The sequence below is a fragment of the Hypanus sabinus genome, chromosome 11, assembly GCF_030144855.1.
Source record: "Hypanus sabinus isolate sHypSab1 chromosome 11, sHypSab1.hap1, whole genome shotgun sequence".
NCBI lineage: Eukaryota > Metazoa > Chordata > Chondrichthyes > Myliobatiformes > Dasyatidae > Hypanus > Hypanus sabinus.
Window position 1 is genome coordinate 44,370,386 of NC_082716.1, and position 22,190 is coordinate 44,392,575.

The following is a 22,190-nucleotide window of genomic DNA, read 5'->3' on the forward strand; positions in this document are numbered from 1 at the left end:
CTATGTGCAGTTCAAAATAGAAATCTCGATGATACTCTTGGTGATGCTCTGTTCTTCCACGTGGTGTTGTACAGCTTTTTCAGATTAGAACAAGACATCAAGTCTTAAATCCACTCAGTGTTGGTCTTTGGATAAATGTAACTTAATTTCTTCTGGTAACACCTAATAATTCCATGATTCACAACTTTTATATAAAAATGCTTGATGTCTTGCCTTCTATTTTTATCATCATGCATATGTCCCAATATTAACTTCACTTTCTGTAAGATGTTTAGCTAAGTAAAGTGGGTGCTCCTTGCTTGCTGTCTGGAAATCCTTGATGTTATGTCTGCTTGATAACCACAATGTTGCTGGATGCCTCAAATGTAATTGGAGAGAAGGAATTCTGTGTCCCAATCATTGTGGGTTTGTTTCATTCGGATCAGCAATGAAATACTTCTCATTCATCACTGAATTGAATTGAATTGAATTGACTTTATTTCTTACATTCTTCACATACATGAGTAAAAGTCTTTATGTTACATCTCTGTCTGAGTGTGCAATGTGCCGAATGCAGATGGCTAGTGATTTAAAGACACCTTTAATGTATTTCAAGAATTATGAAGATCTCTGATGCATCCTCCTTTGCAGCGACTGTGAAAGAAGACACCATTTGAACAGAGAAGTTTACTTTGACCTAGTTAATTATTTCCACCAAGTGTTTGTTTTTCATAATGGTTTAATCTTTAGTTAATCCCACAATCTCTTCTATTGGTGTCATGTGAAGAAGTTTTACTCTCAACCCTTTAGAGCCAGAGCTGTTTTGTTTTGAAAATCTGGAAAACTTGAATGGAATTAACATCTAAGTAGGTCAGGCTGAAATAATCTGTTAGAAAGCAGAGCTTTGAAACTGGAAACTGTTTATATTTCATAAATGTGAAATATTTGAGATTGCTCCATACTTCCCAAAGTCCAGTCTCTTCTTTGCTATCACTTTCCCTTTAACAGTGTAACCTATACAGAGACTGGTCTCCACTGGGGGAAGAAGTTACCTTTATATTGTGCATTGTACCTTCAGATCATTACATTATGCTCTATAGTTAATATAGTTCTTTTGAAGTGTGTTTACTGTTTGAACATGAGAGCTGTTGTAGCTGTTTGGTGCACAGCAAGCTTCCATAAACACAATATTACAAATGAGCCTTTTAGGGTGTTGATTCTAGGAAAATTTTAGACAGGACTCTGTAACTGGATCTTCTCCCTTCACCTATTTAAGTGGAGACTTTGAAAGACGGCCCATCTGACAGTTTTATATCTCCCTTAGTACCGCAATGCAGTGTCTGTCTGAAACATGTCTGGTGTTTCTGGAGAGGGGCATTGTGATGCTTCATTTTTTTATTTTTAGCTCTCATCATTTTCCAGTCAACCTCTTGTACTCTCAAAATATAAGAAAAAGAAGCAGTGTACATTTTTCATGGGAATTCATAAGCTTGTAGTTACCCCATATCTAAGTAAGGATGTGCTGGCATTGGAGAGTCTTCAGAGGAAATTTACGAGAATGATCCTAGGAATAAAAGGGTTAATGTATGAGGTTAGTTTGGCTCTGAGCCTATACTTGCTGAAGTTTAGAAGATTAAGGGGAAATCTTACTGAAATCTACTGAATATTGAAAGTCCTAGGTAGAATGGACAGGGAGGAGATATTTCCAATGGTGGGGGAGTCTAGGACCAGTGGGCACAGCCTCAGAATAGGAGGATATTTCTTCAAAAAAAGCGATCAGGAGGAATTTCTTTAGCCAGAGGGTGATGTATCTGTGGAATACACTCACAAACAGCTTTGGAGGCCAAGTCATTGGGAGATTGTTAGGTTATTAGTAAGATTAGATTAGCTGTATGTATCAAATGTACATTGAAGCAAACAGTGAAATACATTGTTTGCATCAACAACCAACACAGTCTAAGGATTGTTCTGGGGCAGCCCGCAAGTGTCACCATGCTTCTGACGTCAACATACATAGTATATCCATAACTGACTAACCCTAACTCATTCTATGTGTTTTGGAACATGGGCAGAAACCGGAGCACCCAGGAGAAATTGATGCGGGAGAATGTACAAACTGCTTACAGATCGCAGCGGAGATTGAACCCCAATTCTACAGCTAGTGATGTAAAGCATCTTGCATCAAAGATTATGAGGAGAAGGCAGGAGAATAGGGTTGAATTAGAAAAACATACTCAAGTGGCCACCTTATTTGGCGCACAGGCTCATTAATGCAAATATCTAATCAGCCAATCATGTGGCTGCAACTCAATGCATAAAAACATGTGGACATGATCAAGAGGTCAGACCAAATATCAGAATGAGGAAGAAATGTGATCGAAGTGACTTTGACTGTGGAATGACAAAGTGGTTTAAGTCTTTCTGAAACCGCTGATCTCCTGGGATCTTCATGCACAACAGTCTTTAGAGTTTACAGAGAATGGTGTGAAAAATTAAAAAAAACTCTAATGAGCAACAGTTCTGTGGGCAAAAACGCTTTGTTAATGAGAAAGCTCAGAGGGAATGACCAGGCTGGTTCAAGCTGACAGAAAGGTGACAGTAACTCAAGTAGCCATGTGTAATAGTAGTGGTGTGCAGAAGAGTGTCTCTGAACTCACAACACGTCAAACCTCGAAGTGGACACACTATAGTAGTAGAAAATCACGCCAGGTTCTACTCCTGTACCTAATTAAGTGGCCACTGGATGTGGATAGAGTGGACAACCAGCACCTTTATTCCCGGGGTAGCAATAGCTAATACCAGAGGGCATCTGTATAGTGTGATTGGAGCAAGGTCAGATGTCTGTAATACATGTTTTGCACAACGGTAGGTGCCTGGGAGCACCACTGGGGCTGGCAGTCAAAGTTGATACATTGGACATATTTAAGAGACTTTTAGGCAGAGGGATGAAAGAAATGTTGGAGGGTTATGCATTATGTAGGAGAGAAGGGTCGAATTTGGAGTAGGTTAAAAGATCAGCGCAGGATTGTAAACTGAAGGGCCTGTACAGTGCTATACCGTTCTGTGTTCTATGTTAATTGAGGAGATTTTTAAAATTTATATAATCATGAATATTTTAGAATTGATGACGAGGTGCTTGTTGGAAAAAAATCCCAACTATCCATGGACTCCAGGGCTGTTATGGGACCTAGACATAACTTAAAGCAATTTAATTCGGCAAACACAGTTATCAACCAGTTGTGATAATATTGTTTTAACATGAGCCAGAATATTTTTTTAAAAACCCTCAAGAAGACATGTGTTTGTAACCAGCATTTTAACATATTTCTTAGGCTTTCTGAATGTTTAGTATTCCTCTGGAATAAATGAAATATTCTGTGCATCTACCAATTAAGCTACAAACCTCTGCTGCCACTTGTTTTCACATATCAGGTTGTGAACTGTTTGCATGCTGTCTAGCTCTCAAGCTGTTTGTCATTTGCTGGATTTCTAGGTTGTTATGTAGTGCTTAAGGAAATGCACGGTGTGGAAGTAATTGAACAGCTGTACAGCTGTTGTTTTAGCTCTCTCTTTCTTTTCAGTGTTGATCAAAATTTCAAATCTGCAAGTGACTTTGGTTCCAAATGAGTTCCTAAATTGAGTAACTAGTTTCAAAATTCTGTAACTTCTCTCTGATTATTACGGCAGAGTTCAAAGTTCAAATTGATGTATTTAATCCACTGCATGCAGAACTTTTAATCTGATCCATGGGGTTAAATGAGTTGACAGTGTTTTGAAGGACCAAGTGCCCTCCTTGTGTAGTCACAGTTATAGTTTAAACACAAAGTGAGCCCTTCAGTCCATAATCTCCATGCTAACCTCTTTTCCAATCTACGCAGATCCCATTCCCCTGTATCAGGTCCACATCCTTGCGTGCCTCGTCTATTTAAGCAGTGATTGCATCTCATTCTGTCACTACATTTGGCAATGAACTCCATTCATCGCTACTTTCAGTTAAATTTGCTCCTCAAATCCCCTTTAAAACTCCCATCCTCTCACTTTAAACTTGTACGTCCTTATTTTTGATATCACCACCTTGAACTTTTAGTACAATAAAACTCCAGCAATGGTGTTCGATTGTTCAGAAATCCCAGTGAACACCCAGCTCTCTAGGCGATGTTCGCCACTCCATTTTAACTCACTGAGGTCCCGGTTCCCTCACTCTCTTCCAGCTCACTGGGATCCTAATTCCCAGACTCCCACCCCATAAGCACCACACTTTCCAGCTCCCTTCCAAACTTGTCATTGACCTAAATGCTGTGGAACATAGGGAAAAATAAGTGATTTAAAGGATGTAGGTGCATTAATGTGAGTAATATACCAAGACCCACCACCATTGAAAATAAAAGTGTAAAGTGCTGGGATCACTCAGCAAGTGACAGGAGGAGGAGAGAAACTTTTTGTTCTTGTGAGCCTTGGGTTATTTTCTGATTGGAATGCTCCTTGGCCTGAGTTGATTTATGAGATTGTAGCTTTGTAGATTGTTTTGCATACATTTGGTCTTGGTACATGTCAATCAGAATTGCTGGTTTGACATAGATCTGCGACCTGTGTGAAGTTTGTTCATGCATCTATAGTTTTCTGTTTACTGTTTTTGAACCTAGCTGTGATGGCTCTCCAATTCAAACGCAGTTCAAACCCTCTGTTAATCCAGAACGGTATCTTTTGGTGGCAACAGACAGCACAAAAAATAGATTTAAAAAAAATACATTGTGAATTTCGCTCTTCAGGTCAGAATACTCACTGTCTGATTTTTTTTCTTACAGCTCTCAAGCGGAAACCCTTTATATGAAAAGTATTATCGTCAGGTAAATTGTGTTTTAATTTTATCCATGTGGCAATAACCCATTACAGATGTTTGAAGACACTGATCTGCACAGACTGCCAAATGATGATGCTGTATATGCATGAAAGGTTTGTGGGCAATGCTGTGCGTAAACATATTTTTCCATCTATAAGAATAATTTTTAAGATACATTTCGAACAGTATAAAATTGTTAGCTTACGACACATTTTCCATACAGATATCTGAAATCTAGAGTCCTGAAATCCATTTTGTATTTATTTTACTACTTTTTATTTATCTCTTTAATTAGGTGTGCTAATTTGCATTTTGGTAAATTTTCACAGCTTCTGGAGCTTTTTAATATGTTTTTCAACATTACTGTGTCATCCGTGAGTGAGATCACAGGACAGGGTGAAGTTAGGACTACAGGACTTTGAGAAGTAGATATGTGTTTTGATAGGGAGATTAGGATTAGTTCACCAAATTGTGTCTTGTTAGGGCTTTGAGGAGCATTGGTAGTGGAGTTTTTGAAGCAAACAGTTGTTGGAACATGGAATGCTGTGTAATTGAGGCAAAATCAGATGTGTGGCAAGAATGTGATATCTTTAGAATGGGGCAGCTGAGATTGTGCATGCAATTACCGTAAATTCCGATGTATAAACCGACCCCCCATTTTCTAGGTTTAAAAAGTGACTTTTCCATGTTACCTTTGTATAATCCGATCCCTTGTGTAGAGGTTTTTGATTTAACCAGAAAAGACCACAAGATCTCACATGCCGGTACTCAGCTTTGCCGAATCCGGAACCTGGAAATTTTGTGAACCAGTACCTGCTAAGAAAACAGGCCTACACGTTGTAGAGCGTTATAAGTGAATTCTTAGTAAATAAATCAGGGAGTTTTGGATGAGGTTCCCGATGGTGAAGAATCTTCTGAAATGTAACCCCCATGAAACCACTTAGTGCCCATCTTAATCTCGTTAAAACAACACAGGGTGGTGGGATCAGTACGAGTACTCAGTATTGAGTTTGCGACCACCATGTACAAAAGATTAAAACGAATGCGATATGATGCTGGCTTCAAGCTGAAGGTTGTTGATTTTGCTAAAGGAATGAATAATTCTGCAGCTGCTTAGTGTAAACGAGAAACAAGTGAGAGAGTGGAGAAAGGCAGAGGACACGCTGAGGGAAATGCCAAAGATGAAATGTGCAAAACACGCCAGTGGACAGAACTGGAAGAAAAAGTTTTAGAATGGGTGAATCACCAGCGATCGACTGGATACATTGTTACCACAGAAATGATTCAAGTTCAAGCGTTGAAAAATACTGTGATGCCAGCGAAAATTTCAAAGCTACGCAAAGTTGGTGGGCCCGATTGTATTGAGACTAAAAATAAAGATTGCCCAGAAGTTGCTGAGCGACCTTGAGAATAAGAAAGGGGGAGAAAACAGTCCTTGTCAAAACAATTGGATACGAGAAGCAACATTTTACCATCATGTTAACAGGTATGGCTGATGGGACCAAACTACCACCGATGGTGATTTTTTTAAAGCAGAAAGCATTCCCAAAGAAAGAAAAATTCCCACAGGGTGGTGTTTACGTTCAAGAACGTGGCTGGATGGATGGAAGCGGGTTGCTTGAAGTGGGTAAAGAGGTGTGGTGTCAATGTCCCGAAGGTTTCAGGAAGGAAAAGTCGCTACCTGTCTGGGACATGTTCAAAACGCACTTGTCAGATGAGACAAAAGCAGCATTGAAAGCTGAAAATATGGACATTGCAGTCATCCCTGGTGGTTTGTGTAAATTTTGTAAGCGTTTGTATTTTCTTTTGTATTTGACTCAAAAACAGCAAATAAATGCAACCTGTCTTCCATGTATTCGTTTTCCAAAGTTAGCACCCTCTATATAAGACGACCCCCTAATTTTAGGACCAAAAGTTAGGGCAAGATTCTCGACTTACACACTGGAATTTATGGTAATTCAATATTAGATATAAGGATTCATTACCCCTTGAAAGAAGGTATATAAACGGAAACACATTTTAGTCTCCAAAAATAAGAGAAGGAAGAAATTGGCAGACTGAACCATCCTTGAGGTGTGGCCACTGAAGTTGGCTGAGGTCCTCAAATGACTGCTGAGCCCACGGTCAAGTGCTGGAATTGGAGTTTGTACATGACCTGTTATTAGCTCTTTTTGCCTCATACAATTTACTTAAAATTTGTTGACTTTTCATTTGATCCTATAATGTTCACCGTAAAAGTTGAATTTTATTGTTCATCATGACCTTATGCACTGATACACTGATGAGTATATTTAAGAGGGAGATCAATAGACGTTTGTGCATTAAGGTGTTGAGGAATATTGGGATACTGCAGGAAAATAGAGCTGATACAAAGATTTAGCTGAGCTGTTGAATGGCAGATCAAGTTTGATGGTTGCAAGTTGCATGTCCTGTTTCTGCTTTTTGTTTTGTGTTATTATAAATGAAGCTTATTAGGTTCATAAATTTTATATGGGGAAGAAAGCCGACCATCTTCACCCGTTCTGCCCTGTATCTGATTCCAGACCCACTGATGTGGTTGACTCTTAACAACTACTCGGCTCAGGTGGAATTTGCTGAATATTCCAATAGTAAGCAGCTGGAAATAAATTTCAGTGTACAGAAATCATCCTTATTATCAATGATCCCATCTGTTCTCTTGCAGAAATATTTCAACCATTCTAAAAATAGCAGTGCATTTTCCTTAGTAATGATATCAGTTCAAGCAAAGGTCAGCTTTTTGAAAAACAAAGTGCTTGTATTCTCCCAGTATTACAAAGGCAGCATTTTTTGGAACTCATTATATTCGACACTAACTTTTTAATATTAGATTAACTGGATCCCATGTTCTTCACCAGAAGATTCATTGTTTGGAAAGAAAAATTATCACTTGATCACGTTATGACTATGTCACCTATAAGGAAATAATGCAGGGATGTTTTTAGATAGCCACACACATAAAATGATTTTCTTTCAATTTTGGAGGGAAAGGATTGGGACAATTAATTATGCATTTTATAAGCTGACTGCATTTGCACATTGACAGATGGTTTTCATTTATTAAGGTCATATTGTTGGCTCACCCAACCTGGGGTAAAACAGGAAGTCCCTGGTCATTTAATGATACCTGTCAGAATTTTTATTGTGATAGGTTTCAGTTCCTTTGGAACAGGTTGGCCAAGTGAGACCAAACAAACTTAGTTATAGTTTTCAATCTGAACTATTGTCATTGACCTATCTGGAAAAAGCCATGTACATGTAGGTATTGGATTAATTTGATAGAAGATCCTAGGTCAAATATCTTCTGAATTTGCACACTGCTTTGTAAATGAAGGATCGTTACATGCTTGTGGTAATGAAATGTTAAATGCATCAGATTTTCCTACATATCTCACACAAATATTTTAAAATAGGATTTGTGAACCCCTTAACTCCCCAGCCGCCACAAATGCACCTTGATGTAGACTAAGACCTGTCAGTGATGAATGCATAATGTGAAAACACATTCACCTTATCACAAACAAGAAAATCTACAGATGCTGGACATCCAAACAATGCACACAAAATGCTGGAGGAACTCGGAAGCCAAGCCAGCGCTTATGGAAAAGAGTACAGTCGATGTTTTGGGCCAAGACACTTCATCAGGGCTCAATGATGAAGAGCTGCAGCCGGAAACATCAACTACACTCTTTTCTATAGATGCTGCTTGGCTTGCTGAGTTCCTCCAGCACTTTGTGCATGTGGCTCACTTTTACTTATAGTACCTTGATATATTTATTTATTTGTTTTTGGATGATTATTTGTTTTTCCCAGTTGTTCTTTTGGGATTGGGTTTTTTTTCTGATTAAAATATTGCATTTCAATTTTATTCGCTTTGGTGAAAGATTAGTTAGTGACTATCATTAAAATATTGTCAAAGTCCTCACTTAATGGATGACTTGGATAAGGAATTTATCTAGGAGCAGATGTTCAGAAGCAAAGCCATGCTATATATTTATTTCTAGGTTTTTCATTTTGATTGATGTTTTTATTTACTAGGGATGAATATATAGCTTCATTTTGATCCTTCTCCCGAATTCCAGCCCAAAGTTTAAGAAATGTTAAAATAAACGAATCGCTATCTAATTAGTACAACAATATCATACCATCAGATCTTGCAAGATTCAAGATTGTTTCTTGTGATTTGTCAGTACAAAGGAGGATGAAATGATTGATTAGATGGCCAACGTGGGATATTGTGATATAAATATTCATGTGCTGCAGATCAGAGCAGCTGCATGCCTACACTTTTAATAATTTTTGGGCTTATCTTGTTCTTCTGCAGATTGATCCAACAAATAGTGGCAGAGTTGGAGCTGCAGAAGCTGCCTCGTTTCTGAAAAAGTCTGGCCTGTCTGATCTAGTACTTGGAAAGGTACTGCTTTCTCAAGTTGTACATGTACCCTCTGTGTCTTGTGGAGAACTCAAATGCCTTAGTCTCATTGTATTTCCTTTCTTTTCAAATCTTTTTATTATTATTATTATTATTATTCAAAATACACAGGTACATCAAAGTAATAACACTTACAATGCCTCAAAAAAATTATCTTAAAGATTGAAAGTTTTTGTGAATAAAAAAAAAACCCTACTAAGCATTGTATTTCCTAAAATAATATGGCAAGTAAATTATTCTTCTGGTAAATTGACAATTAACAATAATCCTCTATGTAAAATACATCTTATCCAGTTCTCTTCTAATCTTGTTCACTCCTATCAACTTTTTTAAATATCTTGATTTTGTTCCCTTCTACTATTCATTCTCATTTCATTTTATAATTTTCTGAGTAATCTTCAGTTGAAATTTTTTTTTTACTTTTCTGTGCTGTAAACCTTAACACAAAAACCATACTGCTGTAATATTTTTACATAATTCAATTTACTTTCAAAGTATGTTTATTCCTTAGGTTGGATCAAGTGCTCATCGTGTTAGTTGCCTTAACTATTTTCTTTTGCATTTCCTAAATAATCACCAGCTTCCGCTTGAAGAAATTGTTCCTCAGTTCCATTTAAAATCATTTATCTATTGTCTTAAGCCTGTGCCTTCTAGTTTTTGGGTCCCCTCTCTAACGAAAGGACTTATTTCACCTTATCTGTACATCTCAAGATTTCCTGTGTTCCAAGGAATAAAGTCCTAGCCTGCCTAAACCTCTTCCTATGACTTAGGCTCTCAAGTCCTGAAAGCATCTTCATAAATGTTAATCATCTCTGGATTCTGCAGTATATTATCTATCCACTTGCACTCAATAAATACAGATTGTGCAGCGGAGATAAAGTTCATTCAGCCTATTGTCCTGTGCTTAGGCTGGGGTTAAATAGGTAGGTTGCTGGGTGGTGTGGCTTTTTGGGCTGGAATGGCCTGTTCTATTGTATTTCTAAATAAAATAAATGAAAACTAATGATAGGGCTGGTCATCCATCTAGATTTGAGATGCCTGTACTAATATTCTTCAGGTACTGGATTTAGCCTTATTTTTCTGACAGTCATTGTTTTTCAAGGATTGTGGAATGATGCTAAAGTGCATATGAATATGTCAAATTGCAATAACAGTTAAAGCTGTGCTACATAACTATTTAAATCTATCACATGTGTTTGTTTTTCAGATATGGGATTTAGCTGATGCTGATGCTAAGGGCTTTTTAAATAAACAGGTATTTAAGCATTAAAATTGGAATAGATTGCAAAAACCTGGATTTATGTATTTTTTAATTTGTATTTTGACAGCTTCAATTGTAACTTTCATGTAGTGCCTTTAATGGAGCTTAAGAATCACAAAGAAAAGAATGATACTGAGCCACGTGAGATTTTGGGGGTAGCTGGTCAAAATCTTAATCAAAGAACTGGTTTCTAAAGATTTTCTTAAATGGGGAAAGATTGAGAGGTGGGAAAGATTTTGAGAGGAAATTAGAACTTGTGACATGCCAGTTGAAGATGTGGTGCTATTAAACCAGGCATGCACAAGAGGCAGAGTTAGAGAAGCATATGTAGACTTTAAGATTGTAGAGCAGGAAAAGATAAGACAGAAGTTGGGAGGGCAAGACCCAGGATGGACTTGAAAATCAGGAGAAATTGAAAGCCAAGGAAGCCGGTGTAGGACAACAGGAATGTGATCATGTACAAACTAGATGATGCCAATTCAAGGTAAGGTAGTGGAGTTTTAAGAGTTCTCAAGAGAATGTAATTTGGATGGCTAGTCAGGAATGTGTTGGAATAGTCCATTGAGGCAATTAAAAAATGTGGGCAACACACACTAAGTGCTGGAGGATCTCAGCAGGCTTGGCAACATCTATGGAAAGAGTTCGATCAACGTTTCAGGCTGAGACCTTTTTGCAGGACTGGGAAAATTTTTCTCCTGTGAGGGGGTTTTAAAGTTGCTAACAGTTGTGCTTATTTGTTAAATTTATTTTTCTGTTCATCTTTTTTTCCTTTAGGAATTTTTTGTTGCCCTAAAACTTGTAGGATGTGCACAAAATGGACTTGAGGTATCTTTGAACAGTTTAAACCTTGTTGCCTCAGCACCAAAAATTGTAAGTAAATTAATTTCTTATCTTAAGTTATTTGAAATAGCAGTAGAATATTATTTTGTAATTCCTGTTGAGGAATTGGGTCTGATGTTTACATTTTTTCAGTCAATGCTATTAATCTATTTCTCAGTTGATACCTTTTTAAATCTTAGTTCTGCATGTAAATAGAGTAGACAACATTGTGTTATCTTTCATTTTCTCTGCTTCCTTCTCTTCCCCTTTACTTGCTCCTTCCCAGTCATCTCAGTGCATTGTAGTGAACTTGTTTGTTCCCTGTGATATCTCTCCAACCTTCCATTCACATGCCGTGCTGCCTATATATTTTATTCTCCCACACTCCTTTCTCCCAGTTTTCTCCCATTTTATGCTTTTGTTCTATTTTCTGTCTAATTTCTTCCCTTTCCCTCTCTTGGTACAGTATTATAAATCCTAAAACTATAAGAGTGATTTCAAACAATTAATTTTCTGGCTGTTTTATATCACAAAGTGTTTCAGAGTCCCCAGAACTCTTTATGGATGTCTAGGGTATCTCAATAATGTATACTGTATTATACTAGTATCCAAGTACAGGCACTTTAACCAACATGGTGTTGTATTTAATCCGTCATTTTTCTGTGCTTGTTGACCAGAAGTAGTTTTATTCTATAAATGTTGGTATGTGCAGTGCCACCTCCTTTCTCATATCACTGTAACTTCCTTTAATCCACTTTAATACTGCTATGTCAGACTTTACTTGTTGAACTCAAATCATGTTGTGATCACTGGCTCCTAAGGGCTCTTTTACCTTAAGCTTCCTTATCACCTCCAATACATCACATTACACCCAATCCAGAATAGCTGATCACCTAGTAGGCTCAATGACAAACTGCTCTAAAAAGCCATCTCGTAGGCATTCAACAAACTCTCTCTCTTGAGATCCATTACCAACCTGATTTTCCCAATCGACCTGCATGTTAAAATCTCCCATGACTATCATCTGTGGTCCACATCCCAGCTACTATTGTTGGGAGGCCTGTATATAATTGCCAACAGGGTCCTTTTACCCTTGAAATTTCTTAATTCAACATCTTCTGATCCAATGTCACATCTTCCTACTGATTTGATGCCATTCCTTACCAGCAGAGCCAAAACATCCCTTCTTCCTACCTTCCTATCCCTCCAGTACAACATTCAGCTCCCAAAGACAGCCATTCTTCAGCCATGATTCAGTGATGGCCACAACATCATACCTGACAATCTGTAAAACTGCAACAAGATCATCCACCTTATTTCTTATATTCTGTGCAGTGAGATATAATACTTTGAGTGCTGTATTTTGTAGGTGTGTATACCTCTGTCATCCTATGTTTCCTCTTCCTTTTAGAATGATAGAAGTAGTCCATTACCCAGTAGTGGATCAGCACCTGTTGATGCTCCTTGGGCTGTGAAGGTACAGTGTTTAACTGTGATTTTTTGAGATGTTTTAAAACTATTCAATGAAAGACTGAAAGAGGGAATTGACAAAAAATATAATTTTTAAAAAGTTCTATATTGTAACAAATACTATTTAAATGTGCGACAGTTGAGGAACAGTGGAAGATTTTCAAAGAGATTTTTCGTCGTACTCAACAAAAGCATATTCCAGTTAAAAACACGGACAGTAAGGGTGGGGGGAGCCAGCAACTAATGAAATAAAGGAAGGCATCAAACTAAAAGATCATGCATACAAAGTTACCAAAAATAGTGGGAAACTGGAAGTTTGGGGAAACTTTAAAAGCAAAAAAGAGCCACTGAACTAGGAATAAAGAAAGGGAAGCTAGATTATGAAAACAAACTAGCACAAAATATAAAAACAGATATTAAAAGTTTTTATAGTTGTAAAGCGGAAAAAGGTGGCTAAAGTGAATTTAGGTCCCTTGGAGAACGAGAAGGGGGAATTGATATTGGGAAATGAAATGGCAGAGGCTTTGAATGATTCTTCGTAAGTCTTCATGGTGGAGGACACATCTAACATGCCAAAGAGAGATGTTATGGATGCAATGGGAAGCGAGGACCTTGATACAATAGCTATCACTAAAGAGGTAGTGCTGAGCAAACTTGTGGGCCTGAAGATAGACAAGTCCTCTGGTTCTGATGGAATGCATCCCAGGGTACTGAAAGAAATGGCAGAAGTTATAGTAGAGGCTTTGGCAAAATTCTCTGAACTCTGAGCAGGTCCCGGCAGATTGGAAGATAGTGAATGTGACACCACCGTTCAAAAAAGGATATAGGCAAAAGGCAGGCAACTATAGACCAGTTAGTTTAATATCTGTAGTTGGGAAAATGCTTGAAGCTATCATTATAGAAGAAATAACAAGGCATTTGGAAAGAAATAGATTCATCAGGCAGACGCAGCATGGATTCAGCAAAGGCAGGTCCTGTTTGAGAAGCACTGGAGTTTTTTGAGGATGAGCACAGTGGATAGAGGGGAACAGGTAGACATTATTTACTTGGATTTCCAGAAGGCGTCGATAAGGTGCCACATAAAAGACTTATCCATAAGACAATGATGCCAGGCTTTATTAAAAACCGTTTCCCTTTTTTTAACATTCGGCGTTTATTTAATATCTTATACTCACCTCCAACTGGGATTCCTGAATGTGTTGTTTCCCTCGATGCGGAGAAAGCATTTGATCGTACAGAGTGGAACTTACCTTTTTGCAGTTTTAGAAAAATTTGACCTTGGCCTAAGTTTCATCTCTTGGATCCAATTGCTGTACCTGTGTCCTACTGCCTCTGTTTTAACCAATTTTCAGAAATCCCAAGTATTTAATCTCAAACGTGGCACCTGCCAGGGATGCCCCTTAAGTCCCTTTCTCTTTGATTTGGCTATGGAACCTCTGGCAATAGCATTTCGAAACTGCCCTGAATTGACTGGGACTTGGAGAGGGGGTGTTGAGCATAAAGTTTCTCTCTATGCTGATGACTTATTACTCTTACTCTCAAATCCGTCTACATCCTTACCTCTAATGTTTTCACTTCTTGACCAGTTTAGCCAGATCTCTGGCTATAAACTTAATTTACATAAGAGTGGACTTCTCCCAATTAATAAAGAAGCACAAGAACTAAAATTTCATGATCTCCCTTTTAAAGTAGTCCATAATCAATTTACTTATCTTGGAATTACAGTCACAAGGAAGTTTAAAGATCTCTTTCGTGAAAACTTTGCCAATCTTTCATAAGCTATAAAACAGAGTCTGGTACAATGGTCACCTCTATCTATGTCTTTGGTAGGTCGTATTAATGTTGTTAAAATGTATGTTCTCCCCAAATTTCTATACGTATTTCAATCTATCCCAATTTCCTAAGTCTTTTTTTGATTCCTTACACTCTATTATTTTGTCATATCTGTGGCAGAATAAGCGCTCTAGAATTAATAAAATCCATCTCCAAAAATCTAAAAAAGAGGGTTAGGCTTTACCTAACTTTCGTTTATATTATTGGGCAGCTAATATACGTTGTGCTACCTTCTGGTCTTTCTTCCATGGCCAACCCGAGTGCCCTAACTGGGTGGCAATGGAGCTGAGCTCCACTAATGAATTATCTATCTCTGCACTTCTTGGGTCTGCACTCCCTAGTAGTCTGGCCAGATCAATAGCTAATCCTCTTGTTAGACACACTTTGCATATATGGGCTCAGATCAGGAAATGCTATGGTTTCCAGGGGTTTTCCGTTTCCAGCCCTATTGCTCATAATCACCTTTTTTTACCTACTACATAGGATTCAGCATTCCAGGTTTGGTATAGGAAGGGCATTAGACATTTTGAAGATCTTTTCATTGATAATCGCTTCGCTTCTTTTCAGCAGCTCTCTGTTAAGTTCAATCTGCCCAATGCTCATTTTTTCAGATATCTCCAAATCTGACACTTTATTGCTCCTTTAATTCCTAACTTTCCTGAAATGCCTGCGAAAAATGCTATGGACCTATTTCTTTCCATGAATCCACTATGTAAAGGCTTAATATCAATCATCCGAGATAAACTAGCAGCCTTACGATGGGCCCCCATGGATAAAATCAAAATGGCCTGGGAGCAGGATTTAAATATCTCCTTATCTGGGATTCAGTTCTCAAATCGGTTAACTCAACCTCTCTTTGTGCTCGCCACTGCCTTTTACAGTTTAAGATTGTTCATAGAGCCCATTTGTCTAAATCTAAACTATCTCGATTCTACCCTAGCGTTAGTCTGTGATAAATGCAAGAGGGGTGTGGCCTCTGTCACCCATATGTACTGGTTCTGTCCTAGCTTGGAGAAATTCTGGAAAGATGTCTTCATTACATTATCGTGTATTCTGAATCAGCACCTAGAACTAAACCCCTTAATTGCTCTGTTTGGTTTTTGGGGCGAGACAGATTTATATCTGGGTCCGACCAAATGCCGAATATTATCCTTTGCCTCTCTCCTGGCTAGACGCTTGATCCTCCTCAGATGGAGAGATGTTGCCCCGCCCACCCATGCTCAATGGCTTAACGACATCATGGCCTGTTTGGACTTCGAAAAAATTCATTATTCAGTTCTCAATTCGGATCTAAAGTTCCATAAGGTCTGGGGACCTTTTATCGAGTACTTTCATAACCTTCCTCTTGACTAGGGTTTTTTTTTTCTTTTCGGTCCCTTGCTTTCAGCTCCTTTCTTTTCTGGTAGAAGGCATTATTACCCTCTGTTGCTGAGTGTATTCACAGTCTGGGAGTTTGGCTGTCCTGACTTATACTCTCTATATTGTGTTGTGGTTGGTCTGGAGTTGCTGTTGTTTTTTCTTGTGTTGTGGGGCTTGGGGAGGACACTAAGCTTACTTGTCTTTAATTTAGGTGCTTTTTTTTTGCTAAATTCTCTTCCTTTGTAGCATATTGTTATTGTATGCTTAATTTTGCACTGTTTTAATGTTCCTCATTAGGATTTGGGGTTTTTAATTTGTAAAATGTTTTGAAAAACTAACAAAAAAATTTAAAAAAAAGACAATGATGCATAGAGTTGGGGGTGGAATATTAGCATGGATAGAGCATTGGTTAACCCAATGGAAAGCAGAGAGTTGTGATATATGGGTATTACTCTGGTTGGCAATCAGTAGTGAGTGCTGTGCTGCAGGGGTCGGTGCTGGGCACGCAGCTGTTCACGATATACATTAACGATCTGGAAGAGGGGATCGAGTGTAGTGTATTTAAGTTTGCTGATGATACTAAATTGAGTGGAAAAGCAAACTGTGCAGAAGATATGAAGAGTCTGCAGAAAGATATAGATAGGTTAAGTGAGCGGTCAGGGGTCTGGAGTACAATGCTGGTAAATGCGAGGTCATCCACTTTGGAAGGAAAAATGAAAGAGCACGTTATTTAAATGGTAAAACATTGCAGCACGCTGCTGTGCAGATGGACTTGGGAGTGCTTGTGTGTGAATCGCAAGAGGTTGGTTTGCAGGTGCAACAGGCTATCAAGTAGGCAAATGGAAGGTTGGCTTTCATTGCTAGAGGGATTGAATTTAAGAGCAGGGAGATTATGCTGCAACTGTACAGGATACTGGTGAGGCTGCACCTGGAGTACTGCGTGCAATTCTGGTCTCCTTACTTGAGGAAGGATATACTGGCTTTGGAGGTGGTGCAAAGGAGGTTTACCAGGTTGATTCCATAGATGAGGGGGTTAGACTATGTGCAGAGATTGCATCGGCTGGGACCGTACTCGCTGGAATTCAGAAGAAAGAGAGGAGCTCTTATGGAAACATATAAAATTATGAAAGGGATTGATAAGATAGAGGCAGGAAAGTTGTTTCCACTGGGAGGTGAGACTAGAACTAGGGGACAAAGCCTCAAGATTAGGAGAGTAGATTTAGAATGGAGATGAAGAGGAACTACTTTTCCCAGAGGGTGGTGAATCTGTGGAATTCTCTGCCCAATGAAGCAGTGGAAGCTACCTCAGTAAATATATTTAAGATAAGGTTGGATAGATTTTTGCATTGTAGGGGATTTAAGGGTTATGGGGAAAAGGCAGGTAGGTGGAGGTGAGTCCATGGCCAGATCAGCCATGATCTTATTGAATGGCGGAGCAGGCTCGATGGGCCAGAAGGCCTACTCCTGCTCCTATTCCTTATGTTCTTAAATGAGAAACTCATGAGATTCTGCAGATGCTGGAAATTCAGAGTAAGGCACACAAAATGCTGGAGGAACTCAGTAGGTCAGGAGGCATCTATGACGAGGAATAAAGAGTTGATGCTTTGGGCAGAGACCCTTCATCAGGACCGGAAAGGAAGCTGGGGGTGGGGAAGAAGCCAGAATGTGGGGAGGGGAAGTAGCAGATAGCAGGTGAAGCCAGGTGAATGTGAAGGTAGGTGTTGGGGAGGGGGAATGAGTGCAAAACTAGGAGGTGATAGGTGGAAAAGGTGAAGGGCTAAAGAAAAAGGAATCTGATTGGAGAAGTGAGGAAAGTGAAGGAGGAGGGGTACCAGAGGGAGGTGATAAGCAGGTGAAAAGAGAAGGGGCAAGAGGGCATCCAGAATTGGGGATGGAAAAAGAGAGAAAAAGGAGGGGGAGAAATTATCAGAAGTTAGGGATCTGAGTTTGTACCTGGGAACTTGTGGATCTTACCAGGCGTCTTTTGTAATTTATGAAATGTATTGTTCACATACAGTATATTATGGTAGAACCTACTCACCAGAGATGTGGATGTGCATCAAATCTGGTTCTTTGTGCTCCCAACTAGTTTCAAAGTTTTAAGTAAAGAGCTTAGTATCAATGGGAAGCTAAAGTTTATAAATAAGTATTGATTAAATATGGTAATTATATTGTCCAGATAGTCCAGCAATGTTTGTTCTTCCATGTCTAGAAACTTTCAAGATAGCTTTTGATTTTTTTTCCAATCCTTAGGGTTTTATGTATATAATATTCAATACAATTTGTGTGAGCAATTCATGAAATTTTAAAGCTTATGAATTGATTATTTACATTTAATAGCCTTCAGTTACAACCAAACAATTCAATTATAACAAAAGTGCAAGTTAAGGGAATTTAGAAGATTATTTGATTATATCTTTATTGATATAACTTGCAGCTTGAGGAAAAGTCGAAGTATGATGTAATTTTTGACAGCCTTAATCCTGTGAATGGTTTCCTGTCTGGTGATAAAGTAAAACCCGTGCTTCTCAACTCTAAACTACCTGTGGATGTCCTGGGAAGGGTAAGTAAAATCTTAAACTTAAAAATGAATACTTCGTGATATTGAAAAGACAAAACAAGGCACTTGTTACAGTACAGTGCGCTGGAAGATGATCTTTAATTAGAAAGTTTTTCCACATGTTCTATTGTGGTATATTCCAATCTATCTACATCGGCTTCAATGCTTTATTCTCTTAGTCTCTCTCCACCTTTTAACGTGTGTGTGCTAAAAGGAAAGCATGGAATAAAGGAACAAATTTTAGTGACAGTTACATTGCATCTTCTAGGTAAGAACAGCTTGGATGTATAAAAGTGATCATGTAAATTGGATATCAAATTTTAGTTTCCTTTTGTGGCTATATTTTATACTAGTTTAATTATATACAAGGTACAGTCGAACATCAACAGGCTGTAAGGCCAGATTCCAGTTACAAGGTTTTAATGCTTTGTGTGTGGAATATCTTCTAGTGCAGGTAGGCACTCTGGTTGCATGGAAGAGTTAGTCTGAAGGCCTGTTAGCATGCTGTCCAACTCTGTCTGTTACAAGAGAATATATTTTGTGTTTTTTTCCCATCTAAACGGATTTCTTGTCCAAGATGAAACTTTTTTCCAGCAATCTTTATGCTTAACATTTTGTGTTTGAGGTTTTTATGTATGATATGCAATGATTGTTTAAGGTGATCTGAGTCTTACAGCTAAAGATATAGAACTAAATTGAGGATCACCACGGGAAATATGATACTATGTTTAAAAATACCATGAGATGTATATTGACTCAGATTTTTCTGGGGGATGTCAGCGAGTCTACGTGATATTGCCAACAGTTTCCCTGGAAAATGCCGTGAACTTGAGTCTCCCAAATAAATTTCAAAAGCACTAACAGAGGCCTGCTAACTATTTGCTAACTGTATATGAGCAGCAGGGAATTAACTACCTGTGCCATTCCAGAATATGTTTATTTATTTCCTTGTTATATTAAGAATATTTAAAATATTTGATCATTTCTGATTTTTTGATCGTTTGATAATCTGTCAGTTATTCTCAAATAGTAGGTGTCTTTGGGAAGTCTGTTAGCTGGCTAAACAAAGAGGCTGTGCTTTACTAGCTGTCGTAAGGCTTTTCCTTAGGTTCTTGCCAGTCAGCTGGAAGTTGGCCTTTTTGAGAAAGTTATCGTCACATCCTCTGAACCGAAGTATGGAAATAGCAGTAGGTCATGGGATTTCAGCCAGAAATTTCTGTGCTGTTATGATGTGATGTATTTGCATCTTACTGTATTTAAGCATATTTTAACGAAATACAGACTCCTTTGGTAATTCTGTGTCAGCCATTTAGTCACATGATGTGCAGGATGTATGTCTGGGCTCACAACATATTCTCATTAAAAATTCAGGGAACAGTGGACAGTTAGAAATGAATTATGTGCCCCAGTTCAGTCACTTCATGGCAGTGAAATCATCTGCTGTGATTGACATTGGAATATCCAGTAATATCTATTTGCAATAGTTTAAAAAAAATGCTGCTGTGATGTGTAATTTTGTGAAAATTTGGATAAGAAAGTGCAAATATGTATAATTATTTACCTAATGCATCTTTGCGGTAACATTTTATTAAACTAAGAATGTGTAATATTGTGATTGATAAGGCTTCACAGTGGCACAGCAGGTGGATCTGCTGCCTCATAGCTGAGTGAGCCAGGTTTAGTTCTGACCTCTGCTGCTGTCTGTGTCTCCTCTCTTTGAATTTGTAAATTTCTTTCAGGTTATCTAGTAATCTCTCATTTACTAAAGGCACATCTGTTAGGTTAATGGAATACGTTAAGTTGTCCCTAGGTTAACAAATGGTAGCAGAATCAGATGGGAATATCTGATGGACATGTAAAATGGACAAGATAACCAGAAAGTGGGGAAGTGAGAGCTAATTGTTTTAAAACCATGTTTAGATTTGATGGCCTTCTGTGTTGTCATGAAATTTGACTGAAGGATATGATTTTCTTGACTGTCCTCTTTAGTTTAACAATATTTAACATATGTTGCCCTATTTGATGAAGCTTACAAACATTAAAGCTGGATTTTGCTTTAGAAATATCATTGAAGGTAACAGTAGCTGCAGATATGCAGTGACGTCTAGATGTCCATCATGCTGATCGGGCTGGTTTGCTACATCAGAAGGTTAAGCTGGCTATTTGCTAAAACACAAACCAGTTGTTTTCAGTAGATAAAGTTGTGAGTGATGTGTAGTTCAGGTCACTTTTGCCAGCAACTATACTGTAATATCTAACCAGTTACAGAAAGGTTCCGGAGAAAAGTCAGTGAAGTCCTGGTGATTTCAATGTGTTTGCTGCCTCAAGTGTATACTTGTCTGAATAATAGTTTTTTTAATAGATATTCTATGTTGAACAAGTTGAATTCTGAACTCGTTTTTTTATTACTTTACAGGTCTGGGACCTCAGCGACACAGATCGTGATGGTTTATTAGACCGTGATGAATTTGCTGTTGTAAGTTGCTAATTAATTTTATTTGTATCAGCTGTAAAGCCACAGGCTGCTTGATATCTGATTCTAGTCTGGTTGTAGTTCCTTATCCTGTTACAACTCTAGAGAGACGAGGGGTACCAGATGGTATAATTTGGAGCAAAATGAAACAAACTGCTGGAGGAACTGAGTGGGTCAATCTGTATCTGTGGAGGCGAGGGGATGGCCAGTGTTTCAGGTTGAGACCATGCATCAGGATTGAATGTAGAGGAGAGATGGGCAGTATAAGAGTTGAGAGGGGTTGGTGAGGCAGGGGCTGGTAGGTGATGATAGAATCAGATGAAGAAGGGGATGATGAATAGCTGGGCACTGTGGGGGAGGAAAATATAGGGGGCAGGTGGATGATATCAACAAACAGATAAGGAGAGAGAGAAAACAGGGCAAATGGAGCCAGATTGGGGGGTGGGTGCACGGGGTAAAGAGTGTGGGTGATAGATACAGTTTGTAGATAGTTGGAACCAGGAGGAGGAGGAGGAGAATGAAACTCCGTCAGGATGGTGGGGGTGGGGTGAGGAGTGCAGTTGATGGAACCTGTGTGGATCAGAAGGAAGTAAAAAGAGAACAGGCGGAGTGGACTACGTGAAATTGAAATTGATGGCCACTGGGTCTCCTGCAGGTTGTTGAACCAGTTTCCAGGGCTGGTTGCTTCATCCTGAGCAAGATGCTCTTGTCGTACTCTCTAAATTCCCTCTGCCCCGTAGAGGTAACTTTCACAAAACTGGTCTGTGTCTTTTGTGCCAAAGCAGATCTAAGTAGGGAGTTGAGGCTTGCCTTCCTATTAGTTGTATAGAATCTCAGCCATGGCTGAGATTTGTAAGTGTCTATTGTGCTTCAGGTTCTGATAATTTTACTGTTTGCTCTCACCCCATCTTCTCATCTCCTACTAGAGTTTTCCTTAGGGATTTTGTTGCCTGACTGAGTGGCTCATCCTTTCTTGCTGTATCCTCTTCACCTGGCCCTACATTTCCCCTCTTTTCCAGATTTGCTATTGAGATATTAACTTCAGTTTTAAAAAAAAACTCAGTTGTTACTAATTTTTGTTTTCTAGACCTTCATCTCTTAAGGGTCAACATGTTAATAGGATTCTGTCTCTCATTCATAAATTCT

The 22,190-nt window shown here is 38.5% G+C and overlaps 1 protein-coding gene across 3 annotated transcripts in view; it reads left to right on the forward strand.

The window, feature by feature from the left end:
- The window catches only part of eps15 (epidermal growth factor receptor pathway substrate 15), a 152,237-nt gene that overhangs the window by 40,491 nt on the left and 89,556 nt on the right, over positions 1–22,190 (forward strand). For all 3 annotated transcript variants that reach the window (XR_009514743.1, XM_059984256.1, XM_059984255.1), the window contains exons 2-8: positions 4,785–4,826; positions 9,162–9,251; positions 10,477–10,524; positions 11,305–11,400; positions 12,761–12,826; positions 18,449–18,574; positions 20,988–21,047. Coding sequence is in view for 2 of the 3 variants with exons in the window: in XM_059984256.1 (XP_059840239.1) it covers positions 4,785–4,826; positions 9,162–9,251; positions 10,477–10,524; positions 11,305–11,400; positions 12,761–12,826; positions 18,449–18,574; positions 20,988–21,047 (528 nt within the window). In the remaining variant the exon portion in view is untranslated. The remainder of the gene's footprint in view (positions 1–4,784; positions 4,827–9,161; positions 9,252–10,476; positions 10,525–11,304; positions 11,401–12,760; positions 12,827–18,448; positions 18,575–20,987; positions 21,048–22,190) is intronic.